The sequence below is a fragment of the Schistocerca serialis genome, chromosome 5, assembly GCF_023864345.2.
Source record: "Schistocerca serialis cubense isolate TAMUIC-IGC-003099 chromosome 5, iqSchSeri2.2, whole genome shotgun sequence".
Lineage (NCBI taxonomy): Eukaryota > Metazoa > Arthropoda > Insecta > Orthoptera > Acrididae > Schistocerca > Schistocerca serialis.
In genome coordinates, this window is record NC_064642.1 from 798,439,492 (window position 1) to 798,453,947 (window position 14,456).

General features: G+C 40.8%; 1 protein-coding gene across 1 annotated transcript in view; it reads left to right on the plus strand.

Moving 5' to 3' along the window:
- LOC126482232 (discoidin domain-containing receptor 2-like) overlaps positions 1-8,976 on the plus strand; it is a 342,209-nt gene extending 333,233 nt beyond the window's left edge. The window contains exon 19 of the mRNA XM_050106211.1: positions 8,626-8,976. Within this exon, the coding sequence (XP_049962168.1) occupies positions 8,626-8,976 (351 nt within the window). The remainder of the gene's footprint in view (positions 1-8,625) is intronic.
- The last annotated feature ends 5,480 nt before the right edge of the window (positions 8,977-14,456 follow it).

Sequence of the window (14,456 nt, forward strand, 5' to 3'; positions counted from 1 at the left end):
TCATTAATTTTGTTTTTGACATCCTCTAGTGAAGAAATGTTCTCGTAGATACGCCCAGCTGATCCGTCTAATTTATAGATAGTTCTTGCCATAAATGGGTAGTTTGCTATAAGACAAGGCTCGTTGGATTGAAGGATGTTTGAGTAACTGTTTTGCTGAAGTTACAGCATCGGCCTCCTCCACTAGATTTTCAGTTACCTGCTGGACTGCCGAGAAATAGTTCTGTAGTATTCTGCTGTTGCTATCGTCGTATCCCAGTGGATAACAACAGGTTCATGTGGCAAGAAGAAAAAACTTTATTTATAGTGGAGATTAATTTGTTTACCTTAGGGAATTTGCCTTTACTTGCTCTCGTATACGGTTGGTACCATGCGCTACGGAAGTTACATGCAGCATCAAAGGGTAGAATACTTGAATCCTGCAACGATGAATGTAGTAGCGGCATCTGTGAAGGCCAGAAGCATCTTGTTTTCATCCACGTTATTTAGACATGGCAGGCATTGTTGACAGATTTGCAATTTACCGGCCAAGATTGTCAATAGTTTAATCAAAAGAAATCCATATGAAAGATTCCCCAGTATCTTCTCGGGTTGTGTGCAACACGTCACTGTAAGTTGAATCCACATAGTTTTTACGCAGTATTCATCCTGCTGGAAAAGACTACCTTCAGTTATTTTCTGGATGTATTCCGATTTTTGTCTTCCTCTACAGTTTTTGCCCTCTCCAACTTCTGGTACAGTGGAAGTCATTCCCTGATGTATAGATAGACGTCCTATCATCCTGTCTCTTCTCCTTGTCAATGTGGTTCCACATATTCCTTTCCGATTCTGCACAGACTCTCTTCATTCCTCACCTTATCAGTCCACCAAATTTTCAACATTCGTCTGTAGCATCACACCTCAAACGCTTCGATTCTCTTCTGTTCCGGTTTTCCCACAGTCCACGTTGCACTACCATACAATGCTGTGCTCCAAAGTGCATTCTCAGAAATTTCTTCCTCAAATTGAGGCCTATGTTTGATACTTGTAGATTTAACTTCGTCAGAAATGTACTTTTCGCCACTGGTAGTTCCTTTTGAGGTCCTCTTTTTCTCTCCGTCATTGGTTATTTTGCTGCTTAGGTAACAAAATTCTTTGACTTCTCTACTTCGTGACCATCAATCCTGATGATAAGTTTCTCGCTGTTCTAATTTCTGCTACTTCTCATTACATTCGTCTTTCTTTAATTTACTCTCAGTCCATATTCTGCACTCATTAGACTGTTCATTCCATTCAGCAGATCACGTAATTCTTCCTCACTTTAAATCAGGTTAGCAATGTCATCAAAGAATCTTATCTCTGATATCATTTCACCTTAAATTTTAATTCCACTCCTCAAACTTTCTTTTATTTCCATCATTGCATCTTAGATGTGCTGATTGAACAGTAGTGGCGAAAGACTACGTCCCTGTCTTACACCTTTTTTAATCCGAGCTCATCGTTGCTTGTCGTCCACTCCCATTATCCCCCCATGAGTCTTGTACATATTGCTTACCCCTATTTCTCTCAGAATTTCGACGAATATCTTGCAGAATTTTAGATTGTTGAACGCTTTTTACAGGTCGACAGATCTTATGAGAGAGTCTTGATTTTTCTTAAGTCTTGCTTCCATTATCAGCAGCGTCAGAATTGCCTCTTTGGTGCCTTTACCTTTCCTAAAGCCAAACTGATCGTCATCCAACACATCTGAATTTTCTTTTCGATCCTTCTGTATATTATTCTTGTCAGCAACTTGGATGCAAGAGCTGTTAAACTTATTGCGAAATAATTCTCGCACTTCTCGGCTCTTGCCGTCTTCGGAATTTTGAGAAAGATATTTTTCCCAAGTCAGATGGAATGTCACCAGACTCATACATTCTAGACACCAACGTGAATAGTTGTTTTGTTGCGACTTCCCGCAGTTATTTTAGAAACCCATTTCGAAAGTTATCTATCTCTTCTGCCTGATTTGTTTCTAGATCTTCCGGTGCTCTCTTGAATTCTAATTCTGCGTTCCATATCTCTTCTAAATTGACCCCAGTTTCTTCTTTTAGTACATCAGACAAATCTCCCCACTCATCGACGCTTCCAGTGTACTCTGTCCACCTAATCGATCTGTCATCTGCATTTAACAGTGGAATTCCCGTTGCACTCTTAATGTTACCACCCCTGCTTTTAATTTCACCGAAACCTGTTTTGACTTTCCTGTATGCTGAATCTGTCCTTCCGACAATCATTTGTTTTTCGATGTCTTCAGATTTTTCCTACAACCATTTTGTCTTAGCTTGCCTGCATTTCCTATTTATTTCATTGTTCAGCGATTTGTATTTCTATATTCCTGAATTTCCCTGAACATTTGTGTACTTCGCTCTTTCATCGACCAACTGAAGTATTTCTTCTGTTACCCATGGTGTCTTCGCATTTACCTTCTTTGTAACTGTGTTTTTCTTTACTATTTCTGTGACTGCCCTTTTTAGAGATGACCATTCTTCTTCAACTGTACTGCCTCCTGAGTTATTTCTTATTGCTATATCTATAACCTTAGAGAATTTCAAGCTTCCATAGCCGACTTCATTGTGTACTGATTCTTCCTGAATAATCTCTTAAACTTCAGTCTACTCCTCATTACCACTAGATTGTGATCTGAGTACAAGCCACTATACTACGCGAGGATCCATAAAAACAGCAGCTGTAGGCATATGTCCCTTCGGAACCAACCCGGGCGCCACCACACAGGTTGCCAAGATAACTGTAGCTACGCAACGCAAGGCAAAGGGTATCCTCAAGCACAGGAGTCGATACAACCACACGCATTGCTCAGTGTCATTGACGGAACTGCCTCGTAATCTCTTGCTAAACTTCAAAATTTACCTTCTGGATGACATTGGGCCTTTACAACTTGACTCAGCTACATTAAAAGATTCATAGTATTACCTCAAACGTATCTCTAATATTTTCCAAATACTTACTGTGGAACAAACGCCAAAAAATATTTTTCATCTATTTAAAGCAGGAAGCACAGTGATGTTCTTGGTAACACATTCTTGACCATCTTTACTCTCCCAGATTTTGTGCAGGAATTCACAGTATTCGTGTAAAGACGGAGGAATCTTAATTTTTTCTATACTTTGTGCAGGACATAAGCCGGGCTAGGTATATGGTTTAAATTGGCACGGGATGTTGTAAGAATATCTCCTACACCCTTCACATAGTACGTATCATTTGTACAGTGACGACCAACTTCTTACTGTTTCCTTCGTTGTGTCAAAAACTATCTAAAAAGCTTAAAACATTCAATTAATGTTTTTTAAAGTGAAAAACATAGCCTTCCTTTCACTATAGTCAATTTTACTGATAGCTCATGTCAGCCAGAGAGAAATAATTTATGTGAACCTACAGCGTCACGCGCTGCTCTGTCAACACTGATAAAGGTGATATTCTCCAGCACGCTACTAACAGTCAGATGAGGCGTCACAAGTGCTCTTTTTTGTTTGTCTGTAATAACGTCACAGATGTCTCTCTTTCGCAGTTACAAAGAAGCTTTGATTCGTTTCTTGGATTGTGGTATGTGTCGTATCGTGCACTTAATTTCCTTTCACAAAAGTGCACTTTTTTTGCTATTAATTCAGAAAAAGAGCCAAATTTCGGAGAGTATGCATTTATGCACTTATAAAAGAAGATATGCGCTTAAAATATAATATGACATATATGCACATATACAAATCATTCTGTTGTATGTAAGAAGGAATAGCTAACTTATCTAAGCAGGTCGTCAACAAAATACCTAAATAATTTAATAACTAGCCATGTAGCCAAGATTATTACCTTTAACGACGAGACCTATAACTATCGTCTTCAGTACAGAGATAAGTCGCGCCAGTTGTCCAAGTGTGTGATTTATTTCATTTAAAAGCACAACGGGTTTCGGGAAAATATTACCCCATTATGAAGTTCTATATGTTGTGTCTAGACAAGACAGCCTAGACACAATGAGAGGAAGCCTTAAGGCACGCGTTTAGCTAAAGCAGGATGGCGTGAGGTCTGAAACAGGATACGTAATGAAGGCTATAAAGAAAAGTACGTAGCTTCTGGAATACTTAAATTTAATCCATCCTTTTGGTACATCTGGAGATTGTGGCGATACAAGTGAGACTCTTTAGATACATGCAATGTTACTAATGGCGCCTTGCTAGGTCGTAGCCATTGACTTAGCTGAAGGCTATTCTAACTATCTGCTCTGCTAATGAGCGATGCTTCGTCCATGTAGTCGCTAGCAAAGTCGTCCGTACAACTGGGGCGAGTGCTAGTCCGTATCTCGAGACCTGCCTTGTGGTGGCGCTCGGTCTGCGATCACACAGTGGCGACACGCGGGTCCGACATGTACTAATGGACCGCGGCCGATTTAAAACTACTACCTAGCAAGTGTGGTGTCTGGCGGTGACACCACACTATAAGCAACGAAAAAACAAGCCATTACTATACATTATTTCACATACTAACGTACGTGTAAAGGAAATATGTGTACATGGTCCATGTATATATTGTACCTTAAAAGATTATGCCATTAGGCGCAGTCAAAAATAAGCAAGCAGCGAAAATTCACTGTCGGAGATACCTTTGCTGATGTGGATATCACCACGTCGAAAACAGCGTGTCCCCAGTTTCGTTGATTCTGCACATTAAGAATGAATGTCTGCTGATTGCTTATATTTGACTGTGCCTAGTCCCATAATCTTTTAAGGTACGCAACACTATGTAGACAATATAGAAAGACAGCTTAACAATGCACGCTAATGATCTGTGTTTTCTTTCTTCACGCAACTTGATAACAGCATTATGTTATAGCATGCAGATATTTAGTGAGGTTGAAGAGTAGAGGAATTAGTATTAGCTGCCGAATCCGTTACACTGATCAAAGCAATCTTACAAGCATCGTCCGCCCCCTGACCGATGCATCATAGGAGGCTGACCATGCAGCAGCTGTTTCCAGCAGAAGAATCACACAGGGAAGGACATACGTGTGTAAAATACATGCAGTAAATCGATGCTATAATTATATACTGAGTAATTAAAAATACGTTTCATCGCGAGGTATCCTTATTGCAGTATCTGACGACATCGCTGGAGAATTGCAGATTACTCGTCGGATAGTCAGTCCTTCGGAGAAGTTAAAAATTAGACAAGTAGAGTAATCGAATAACGAAACATTCGTCCGGCCCTACAGAGTCCTAACTAGTGAAACGTGGGAAACCATCTTAAGAGACGTGCAGGATATAATGTTGTTGACCATGAGGGACGACAGATTCGAATACAAAGGGCGGTAAGCATGGTAACTCAAACCCAGTCAGTTTCAGAAAACGTTGTGCCAACAGCTCGCAAAGCAAGCTGCCAGTGTGTGTGTAATACCAGAAACCAAGATGCACTCTTGCGGCCTGAGCGAGATTCTATCACTGTGTTTTTACACACAACTGATTACAGAGTAATGGATTCCAATTCATATTCACTGAAGCTGGCGGCAACTACCACACTAATGACTTACCAACACTGTCGTGAACCAGTATCTGAAATCAGCAAAGAAGTAGGCTGTTTGAGCTTTATTGTCGGAGGAAACACTGAATGCCTCCTCTGGAGAAAATGATTCCTGCAGTTAATCTTCGCAGGAAGTCAATGCAGCAGCTTTCTGCCAGAGAGGCAGGTGACCGCAAACTGGAACTGAAGCTGGCCACGCTGCTGTGCTGCCAGGAGAGTGGGTGCCTCGAACAAGCAGTCTTCCTCTGCGCTGATATGTCTTCGTCGGCAATTCGAGGCAATGGTTCTCTTATTTACCGATTTATGCCATCTTGTGACTTTCTAAGAATAACTGTTCAGAAGACACTACAATTAATTTTCCACCACCATCCGATAGGCTCGCATCCGGGCAATACGTATGGGAGTCTGGATGGTCGGTAAAAATTCGTATTATAACTGGTATTTGCCCTTTTTAGTTTTCACACTCGCTAAATATTTAGGCGATAGACAAATGATAATTGTCAATGGTTTTCCAATATTTCCTCCTGTAGGAACTTTTGACTGGAAAGATCATCTACAGTAATAATGCACTGTAAAACTGTCGCGTCTATTTGTCTGTTTGAACACGCCCATCTCCAAAATGACTAACTGAATTTTCGTGGCGTTTCCACGGGTACCCAGAGCAAAATATCAGCTTTCCTCCACTGCACTGTTGGAGCTTTATGAATTACAACAGAGTGTCCATTACTACTGTCGAATTCTGAGAAATATTTAACAGCAGAACGTTCTCTTCTCAGCAGGTGAATGTGTTCTTGGACGACACTTTTACTGCAGATCTCGTATTCAGATGTACTGCACTGTTGTTATTAATGCAATGCCAACACAAAACACTCGTTCACAATACCTGACGACTACAGAACATTTCAGTGCGAGAAAATACGACTTTACAACGAGAGCTGACACACATTGTTGTATCTAATGTGTGTCACCACGCGGTACTGTTTACTCAAGATGGGCAACAGGAGCGAACCGATGGCGGTGTGGTAGGGGAAGCCGGTTCGCCGTTGGTGTCACCCGGGCAACGGCGTCTATTCCCGCTCCAGTCGGCCAAACGTCAAAAGTCGCGACTAATTTTAAACGTACTGTAAGCTACACATCCGTCCTAGGTAATTGTGCGACACAGCAGCTGTGGCTCGTATAATGTAGAAATCTTTGAGGTGTACAGTGTCCTCCTAAAAGATGTTGTGTATTTACATTAACTAAATCACGGATCTGGACAACAGGTGTCTTATATAAAATTTAAAATTTTCCCGGCGAACTAAATATTCAAAAAGATTTCGGGCTTGCAGGCGGTCGTCGTTAGCTTCCATCCACGATATTTCGACTGGACAACTGCCAGCCATCCTCAGGTGAGCCATCGAAAACTGACGAGGACGCCCTCCGTTCCATAATGTATAGCGTGCAGCGGGTATTCCGCGCATGCGTCAAAATCATGGACAGACGAAACACACCGCCCGCCAGCAGCGCCCTCGCTGGTGGAACTGCAGAACTCAGCTGTCTTCGGTGTTGTCAATTGCCGCGGCCATCGAAGTAGCCTGAAATCTTCGTCTGGAGCAGAGATGACGGGGTTCCACGCATTATCTAGCTGGTAGCCATTGTCAAGGTTGATAAGATTATCTGTCATGCGAATTTCCACTGATTCTTTTATGAAGGAGTCCCAAAACGCTGTTGCTGTCGCCAAAATTGCTGTCTTATCATACTCCATTGAGTGTCCAGCGGAAATGCAATGCTCCATCTTATCAACCTTGACAATGGCTACCAGCTAGATAATGCGTGGAACCCCGTCATCTCTAAGATCTGCTCCAGACGAAGACGTCAGAGTACTCCGATGGCCGCGGCAATTGACAACACCGAAGACAGCTGAGTTCTGCAGTTCCACCAGCGAGGGCGCTGCTGGCGGGCGGTGTGGTTCCTCTGTCCATATGATTTTGACGCATGCGCGGAATAGTCGCTGCACGCTATACAGGGTGTCCTAGTACGGCCAAACTTTCAGGAAACATTCCTCACACACAAAGAAAGAAAATGTGTTATGTGGACATGTGTTCGGAAACGCTTACTTTCCATGTTAGAGCTCATTTTATTACTTCTCTTCAAATCACATTAATCATGGAATGTAAACACACAGCAACAGAACGTACCAGCGTGACTTCAAACAGTTACAGCAAATGTTCAAAATGTCCTCCGTTAGCGAGGATACATGCATCCACCCTCCGCCGCATGGAATCCCTGATGCACCGATGCAGCCCTGGCGAGTGGCGTATTGTATCACAGCCGTCCACAATACGAGCACGAAGAGTCTCTACATTTGGTACCGGGGTTGCGTGGACAAGAGCTTTCAAATGCCCCCATAAATGAAAGTCAAGAGGGTTGAGGTCAGGAGAGCGTGGAGGCCATGGAATTGGTGTTCCTCTACCAATCCATCGGTCACCGAATCTGTTGTTGAGAAGCGTACGAACACTTCGACTGAAATGTGCAGGAGCTCCATCGTACATGAACAACATGTTGTGTCGTACTTGTAAAGGCACATGTTCTAGCAGCACAGGTACAGTATCCCGTATGAAATGATGATAACGTGCTCCATTGAGCGTAGGTGGAAGAACACGGGGCACAATCAAGACGTCACGAACAATGCCTGCCCAAACGTTCACAGAAAATCTGTGTTTCCGGACACATGTCTACATAACATCTTTTCTTTATTTGTGTGTGAGGAATGTTTCCTGAAAGTTTGGCCGTACCTTTTCGTAACACCCTGTATATTACGGAACGGAGGGCGTCTTCGTCAGTTCTCGATGGCTGGCAGTTGTCCAGTCGAAATATCATGAATGGAAGCTAACGACGACTGGCTGCAAGCCAGAAATCTTTTGAATAGGTGTCTTATAATCCCCGTATTGATACCGTTGTTCAGTTGCACTATGGTCAAGTAGATTAGTCAGATCAATGTCAATTGATGTAGGTACAGTTCTGTTTTGCAGGATTTGTTCCTGCGTTTGAGACAGCATTCGGTTCTGTGTAAAGCGTGCCTGTCGGCTGTCGTGTGCAGGGCCAGTACACGACCAAGAGCGACGTGTGGTCGTTCGGCGTGACGCTGTGGGAGGTGCTGACCCTGGCGCGCCGGCGGCCGCTGGAGCCGCTGTCGGACGCGCAGGTGCTGGAGGCGCTGGCGCGGCTGCAGCAGCGCGACGAGGCCGACGAGGCCGGAGGCTGCGGCGACGACGACGCGGACGTGGACGCGCCGCTGCCGCTGGGCGCGCCCGCCTGCTGCACCAAGGACGTGCTGCGCCTGCTGCACGAGTGCCGGCGCCGGCACGCCGCGCGCAGACCGGCCTTCCGCGAGATCCACCTCTTCCTGCAGCGCAAGACGCTGGGCTACGCGCCCGGAATCTTCTCCTGATGCCACGACGACGTGCGCCTGTGAACCTCGTCCTGTTCCGGCGACGGCCTAGGTATCTGAGTCCGTAACAACTGCGGACAGCAAGTCCTGCGAGTTGCGTGGGATGGTCAGAACGTTTTGATTATCATCTCCAAAAAATAGGTCACGCGATTAATCTTTTGTTGACTTGAAGTCCTGGTACATACCGCAATCCGCACGCCACATTAGCGCAACATGCAGGAGCAGAAATGAAAAGTACATGGCGCAGTCGCAATGGGAAAATGGACCGGTATTTTAGTTCTGGGTAACAGATAGTTTTCAGTATTTGTTTGAACCCAGTTATAACTGGTATTTTTCAATTTTCTGACAACCGAGAAAATAAACGAAATATGAATTAGCCATATCATATTTGCAAAATTTTTCGTTTCCAAATAAACCTATTTTATAAAAGGAATAATTATTATTCGTAAAATTTACTTTGGTTTCAAATGTTGCGTTGTTATAGCATGTAGGTAGGGCGATCTGTGCTATTTTAATAACAGTGCCAACAGAAACGTGGAACAAACGTATGTCATAACAACTGGTATAGCACTGCTCAGACGATGATGTCCTCCTTGTTTGTGTCGTGGCTCAAGGTATGCCTGTACGTGCGGTGTGCAGCACTTGTGCCCACCTCGTCTATAAGGCAGTTTTTCGCCGACGTCGCCGAACACCCGCTGTACTGCAGATCGGCACCGACCCTAGATGGAAGTATTTTTGCGAAGTGACGTAGCAATGAACTGCAGTGCTCTATTTGCTTTAAAAGATTAAAGATTCGTCTGCCATTTCTATGAAATAATAAAACGGGAAGGTAATTATGGTAACAGTAATAAATGAAAGATTTAACAACAATTCATGCATAGTATACAATAAACAGAGAAAGTAGTTGATCTGTTGCCTGTAGCTACATAACATGCCTTTATCTCCTTGTAGGTGTTGAAAACGGACAAATTAACACGGAAATGGACTCCTTCAACCTCAATTTTCACTCTTTATCACTAGCGATTCGTAATGCCCAGACACTGCAATGATCCCCGTTACAACATGTTGATTTTTGAGCAGAGTTTCAAAAAATTATGATCATAGGAGAATAGTGGTGTTTTTTTTTTTTTTTTTTTTTTTTTTTTGCTGAAGTATTCCGCCACTTACCACTTTTCGAAAAGAGTAGCGAACTGTGGACGGAGTGTTCTTTAAATGACTATTTATTAATTTTTTTCATTCTATGTACCTTGAGTCTGAGAGAGTCAAAATTTTCAACCTATGTTAGATTTCTACGTTTATTACAAGGAAATAATAGAAGTAAAGGATAATCGGTTATTTCAGAAACCGGTTGGTTTGAGCTGTTTTAAGAGTCACATTAAACAGGTGTGAAAAAAAAAAGAATGTAACGGAGAACTCCGAGAACTGGTTATTTCAGCGCTAACTGCCATCCCAGTCGCCCAGGCCGTCGGTAAACTGGACTACCGTGTGATAATTCGTTACGCTAACCAGCGCAAATGTTGCAGTAGTGTCATTGGCCAATCCAGATCGCTGAAAATGTCATCTGGGTGGGCTTCGCACAGCTTCAGATTTCCGCTGCTGCTTATCATCCATCATACACTGTTTTGTCAGTGGTCTACGTTATTCTATTTTGGCCCCCTCGGAACGTGCTACTACGATATTGTGGCGTGAGGATTTCAGTGTGTACCTGCACTGCAGACATGTGCAACCAAACATAAAATTAGAAAAGTAATTAACTTTTTAGAGGTGATAATTAAGACTTTATTACTACCTATGTGCTTATTTCAGACGGTAGTCATCACGTGAAATCAAGTGATCTTGTTGGAAGTATCTGCTGATAATTATATCCGGAGGTGTTCACGTAGCTGCACCTTTAGCTCCGTAAGCAGAATGGTCTCTGGAAGTTGTGTGCTATGATCGTTGCCTGAATCGTCTCTCCAGACTACAGTGGTTTGTTTCCGACTGTACAATAAACATGGGCACTCCTATTAATGTACAATATTTCCAATAATGAAAAGAAAAATGCATAATAGTCATACCAAAATGTCAATAGGTTTTCATCCACGTGAGTCGTTCCAGCTTACCATTTACATTCCCCCAATACCCCAATATTAGCTCGCCACCTCCTGAGAATTGCGAGGATATGATTTGTAGCTCCTTCATAATTTGTAAAATATTATAATTCTAATTGTTTAGTTTAATAATCTATGTAATTAACACTCACACTATTGTATTGAAAGCAATGAAATAGCAATATCAAAATTTCCTTGAAATATAGCATATAACCGGTGTAATGAGACAAGTTCTATTTTGTAGATCCTCTGTGGCATTTTCTAGTAGACGGTAGTCCAAATTGGCACTTTTCTCATGGGCACGTAATTCTTCCTTTTTTCCCCATAAGCTCGGCTAAGTTACAACGTGTTTTTTGCAGTATCAGCATAATTAAGACCCGTTACCGAAGTTTCTTTTTGTGTACACATTGTCTGTGTTACAATTTTAGAATTCCAGTTAAACTTGTGTTCTTCCGGAAGGTGAGACCTAAAAAACCATTAGAATTCTTTGTGACTAAAAACGGTTACTTCGTGACTACCAGCAGAATTACAGGACATGAAATCATGCCCAGAATTGTCACTCGCCTACCTTCCTTCATATGCGTGTGTTAGGTAGAACTGTAGGCAAGTGGGGCTCACACACGTTGACGGCAGAATATAGTAACAATAATCCAGGTTTAATTTCCCACCTGTGGCAGTGTGGATACTTTCTGTCTTTGTAGTGCATCAGCTGACAAAATGTTATGAACAACACGTAACGATCTTCAGGACTAACTGCTTTAGATTACGCATACTTGTGAAATTAAAATGATATTTTATCTGTGATAGAATAGTGGTAGATACCAGGTAAAGAGTTTCTGAGAAAACTTGAACCTAACACTGTCTTAAGTAAATCATACCTCAAGAATCAATGCCTACAATCGATGTTTGATGTGACTGAAACTTTCTGTAGGACCAATTAAAGATTTTACTAATGCGAGCTACCCCTGTTGCACTTCTTCTAGTTCACGAATGTAGAAAATGTTTGTACTACGTTGACAGCAGAAAGCTGATATTTTTTCTGGTAACAACATTTTAATGCTTTTGTACGTATTTTACTAACTGTGAGGTTTTGGAAAAAGTATGATTCCGACTTGGAGTTTGTATAAACTTCATTTTGTCTCTAAAGAAGCGACATAAGGGGAAAATTTTTTCAAGCATGATTAGCTAGTCAGTATAGCAGCTGAAGTGCTCAGCAGAAACAAAAAATAGTAACTGAAAATGTAAAACTGGAATAAATTACTTAAATGAAACAACTGCCATATTTCTTGATAGTTGCTAGCAAGCAGTACTTAGTATGGTAAAGAGTTGTACCGATAAAACGTATACAGAATGGGGCAAAAAACAGCACAGAAAAATCTAAATGTTGATCACTATACATATTAGTGACTTGAGCATTCTGTACAAATACTGCAACGAAGTGCTATTTTCACAGTTAGAAAACAAAACTTGAAAGATGTTGTTGTATGTAGTTTCTCTACGCCTACTCTGTTTGTAGCTATTCTTGTATTAAGAAGAAAGTAACAAGTCGTGAAAAAGTTATCTACTACTGGAGAAAACAACGAATCTAAATTTTATAGCAAATAATGTAAAGTTGTATAGAGATGTATAGTCTAACATAGTTTTCGAAATAATGTCTAACCTACAGTACCCCGTAAGTGGTTTAAAAGAGAAATGTCTTGAAGCTCGCTAGCAAAATTCCACAAAAAGTTTTTAAACTTATGTAAATTACCGGTACCTAAAATCAAGCGGCTCTAGAAAACTGGAGAAATTTTGCGTTGTATGTTTTGTGTCATTCAGAAGTAATAATTAACTGAGTCAGCGTGGTCTCCTTCTCAGCACATTTGCTGAATGTTGTCAAGAACACATGTTAGCACACAGAGTGTCAAAAATTTTGAAGCATAGAATCAAAGTAAAAAGTCAGAAAATTGTTATTCAGTTACTTCACCTTGCACAATTCAGCAAGAAAAACGGTATGGCGTGGCACAATCACCAATACATCACGTATATAATAATGTAAAGAAAATTATAGTGTAAAAATTTAAAAAATCACAGTATGGACATTAGCATTTGCTTGCAGTAAAATTCAGAAGATACATCTCAAAAATGAGTCTTTTTTTGCACATTACTTCCTTCTGTAAACATTGTGAACTGCTGAAGAATATACAAATTAAACAGATGAAATGGATGTTTTGTATTTTAATAAAACTTATTCCACTTTTCCAACTTCCTATTTCCTTCTGCTTGGCACAACAAGGAAATGGTGTCATTGGCCTCTGTAACAATATGTAACACAATATATACATTTTCGTACTGCCAGATAATTTCCAGTCGAAATGTCATGATTCGTAACCAGAGGGGTTTAAATTAATTTTTGTATTCTGTGTTTCCCACAAAGATAATGTGAAAGATTTGTGAAAGTGAACATCGACCCTTGAGCAGCAATGATCATAAATAGGAATAATTCACACTTATAATTGTCGTTATGTAGACAAGTACTGATATTTCCAGACCTTTTTAAGAACCAACAGTTTCTATTTTGGTGTTCTAATCAATATACCTATCTATTTTAAATCTACTGTTCTTTCTTAATACTGTTTACCAGTTTTGTTTTATTCTCCAAGTTTTTCAGTGTTTGTGTGGGGCTTCTCTAGAGGGCTACAGTTCCCAAAGTTTCGGAAATGTTTCGCAATTTCTGATTATTGTTGTAATACCAGTACGTTTCTTTTGCTGAAGCAAGATTTTGTAGCGGTCTCGGTGTAACGTCTTTCGAAAAATGTATGACACAATGCTGTCTTGTTATATTTATTACTGTTTAGTTTCAGTCCTTGAGCACCCTCCAGATAACTGTACAAAGACAAAAAGGAAGAAAAGACAATGTACCATTAAAATAGAATAACATATCAAATAAAACTAACCTGTCAATCTCAAATACTTAAGGAAGAATATGATCACATCACTACATGTCATACATGTCTTCACATACAAACAACAACTAAAACACAGTAAAAATGTGTAAAACATAATCATTAATAAGGCAAGTGGCTGTCCAGTATACAGGTAATGATGTAGGATGTAAAGAGACCAAAGGTCATACAGACAAAACAGTGCAGGTTTGGGCAGTAAAAAATCACCAAAATGCTATGTTGTAGATTAATATAAAAGTAAAATAGTCAAATGCCTACGTTTAACAGTGGGTGAAACCGCTATAGTTTTTTTCCTGGTGTGTCCAACAGTATTAATATACATTTACAAAGTGCATATAATACTTACATATATATGGTATAAAATCATCACACAACACATATTTTACAAAATTAATGCATACAAACCCTGTTATAATCATAAGAGTTAATCCACAAACGGGGACCA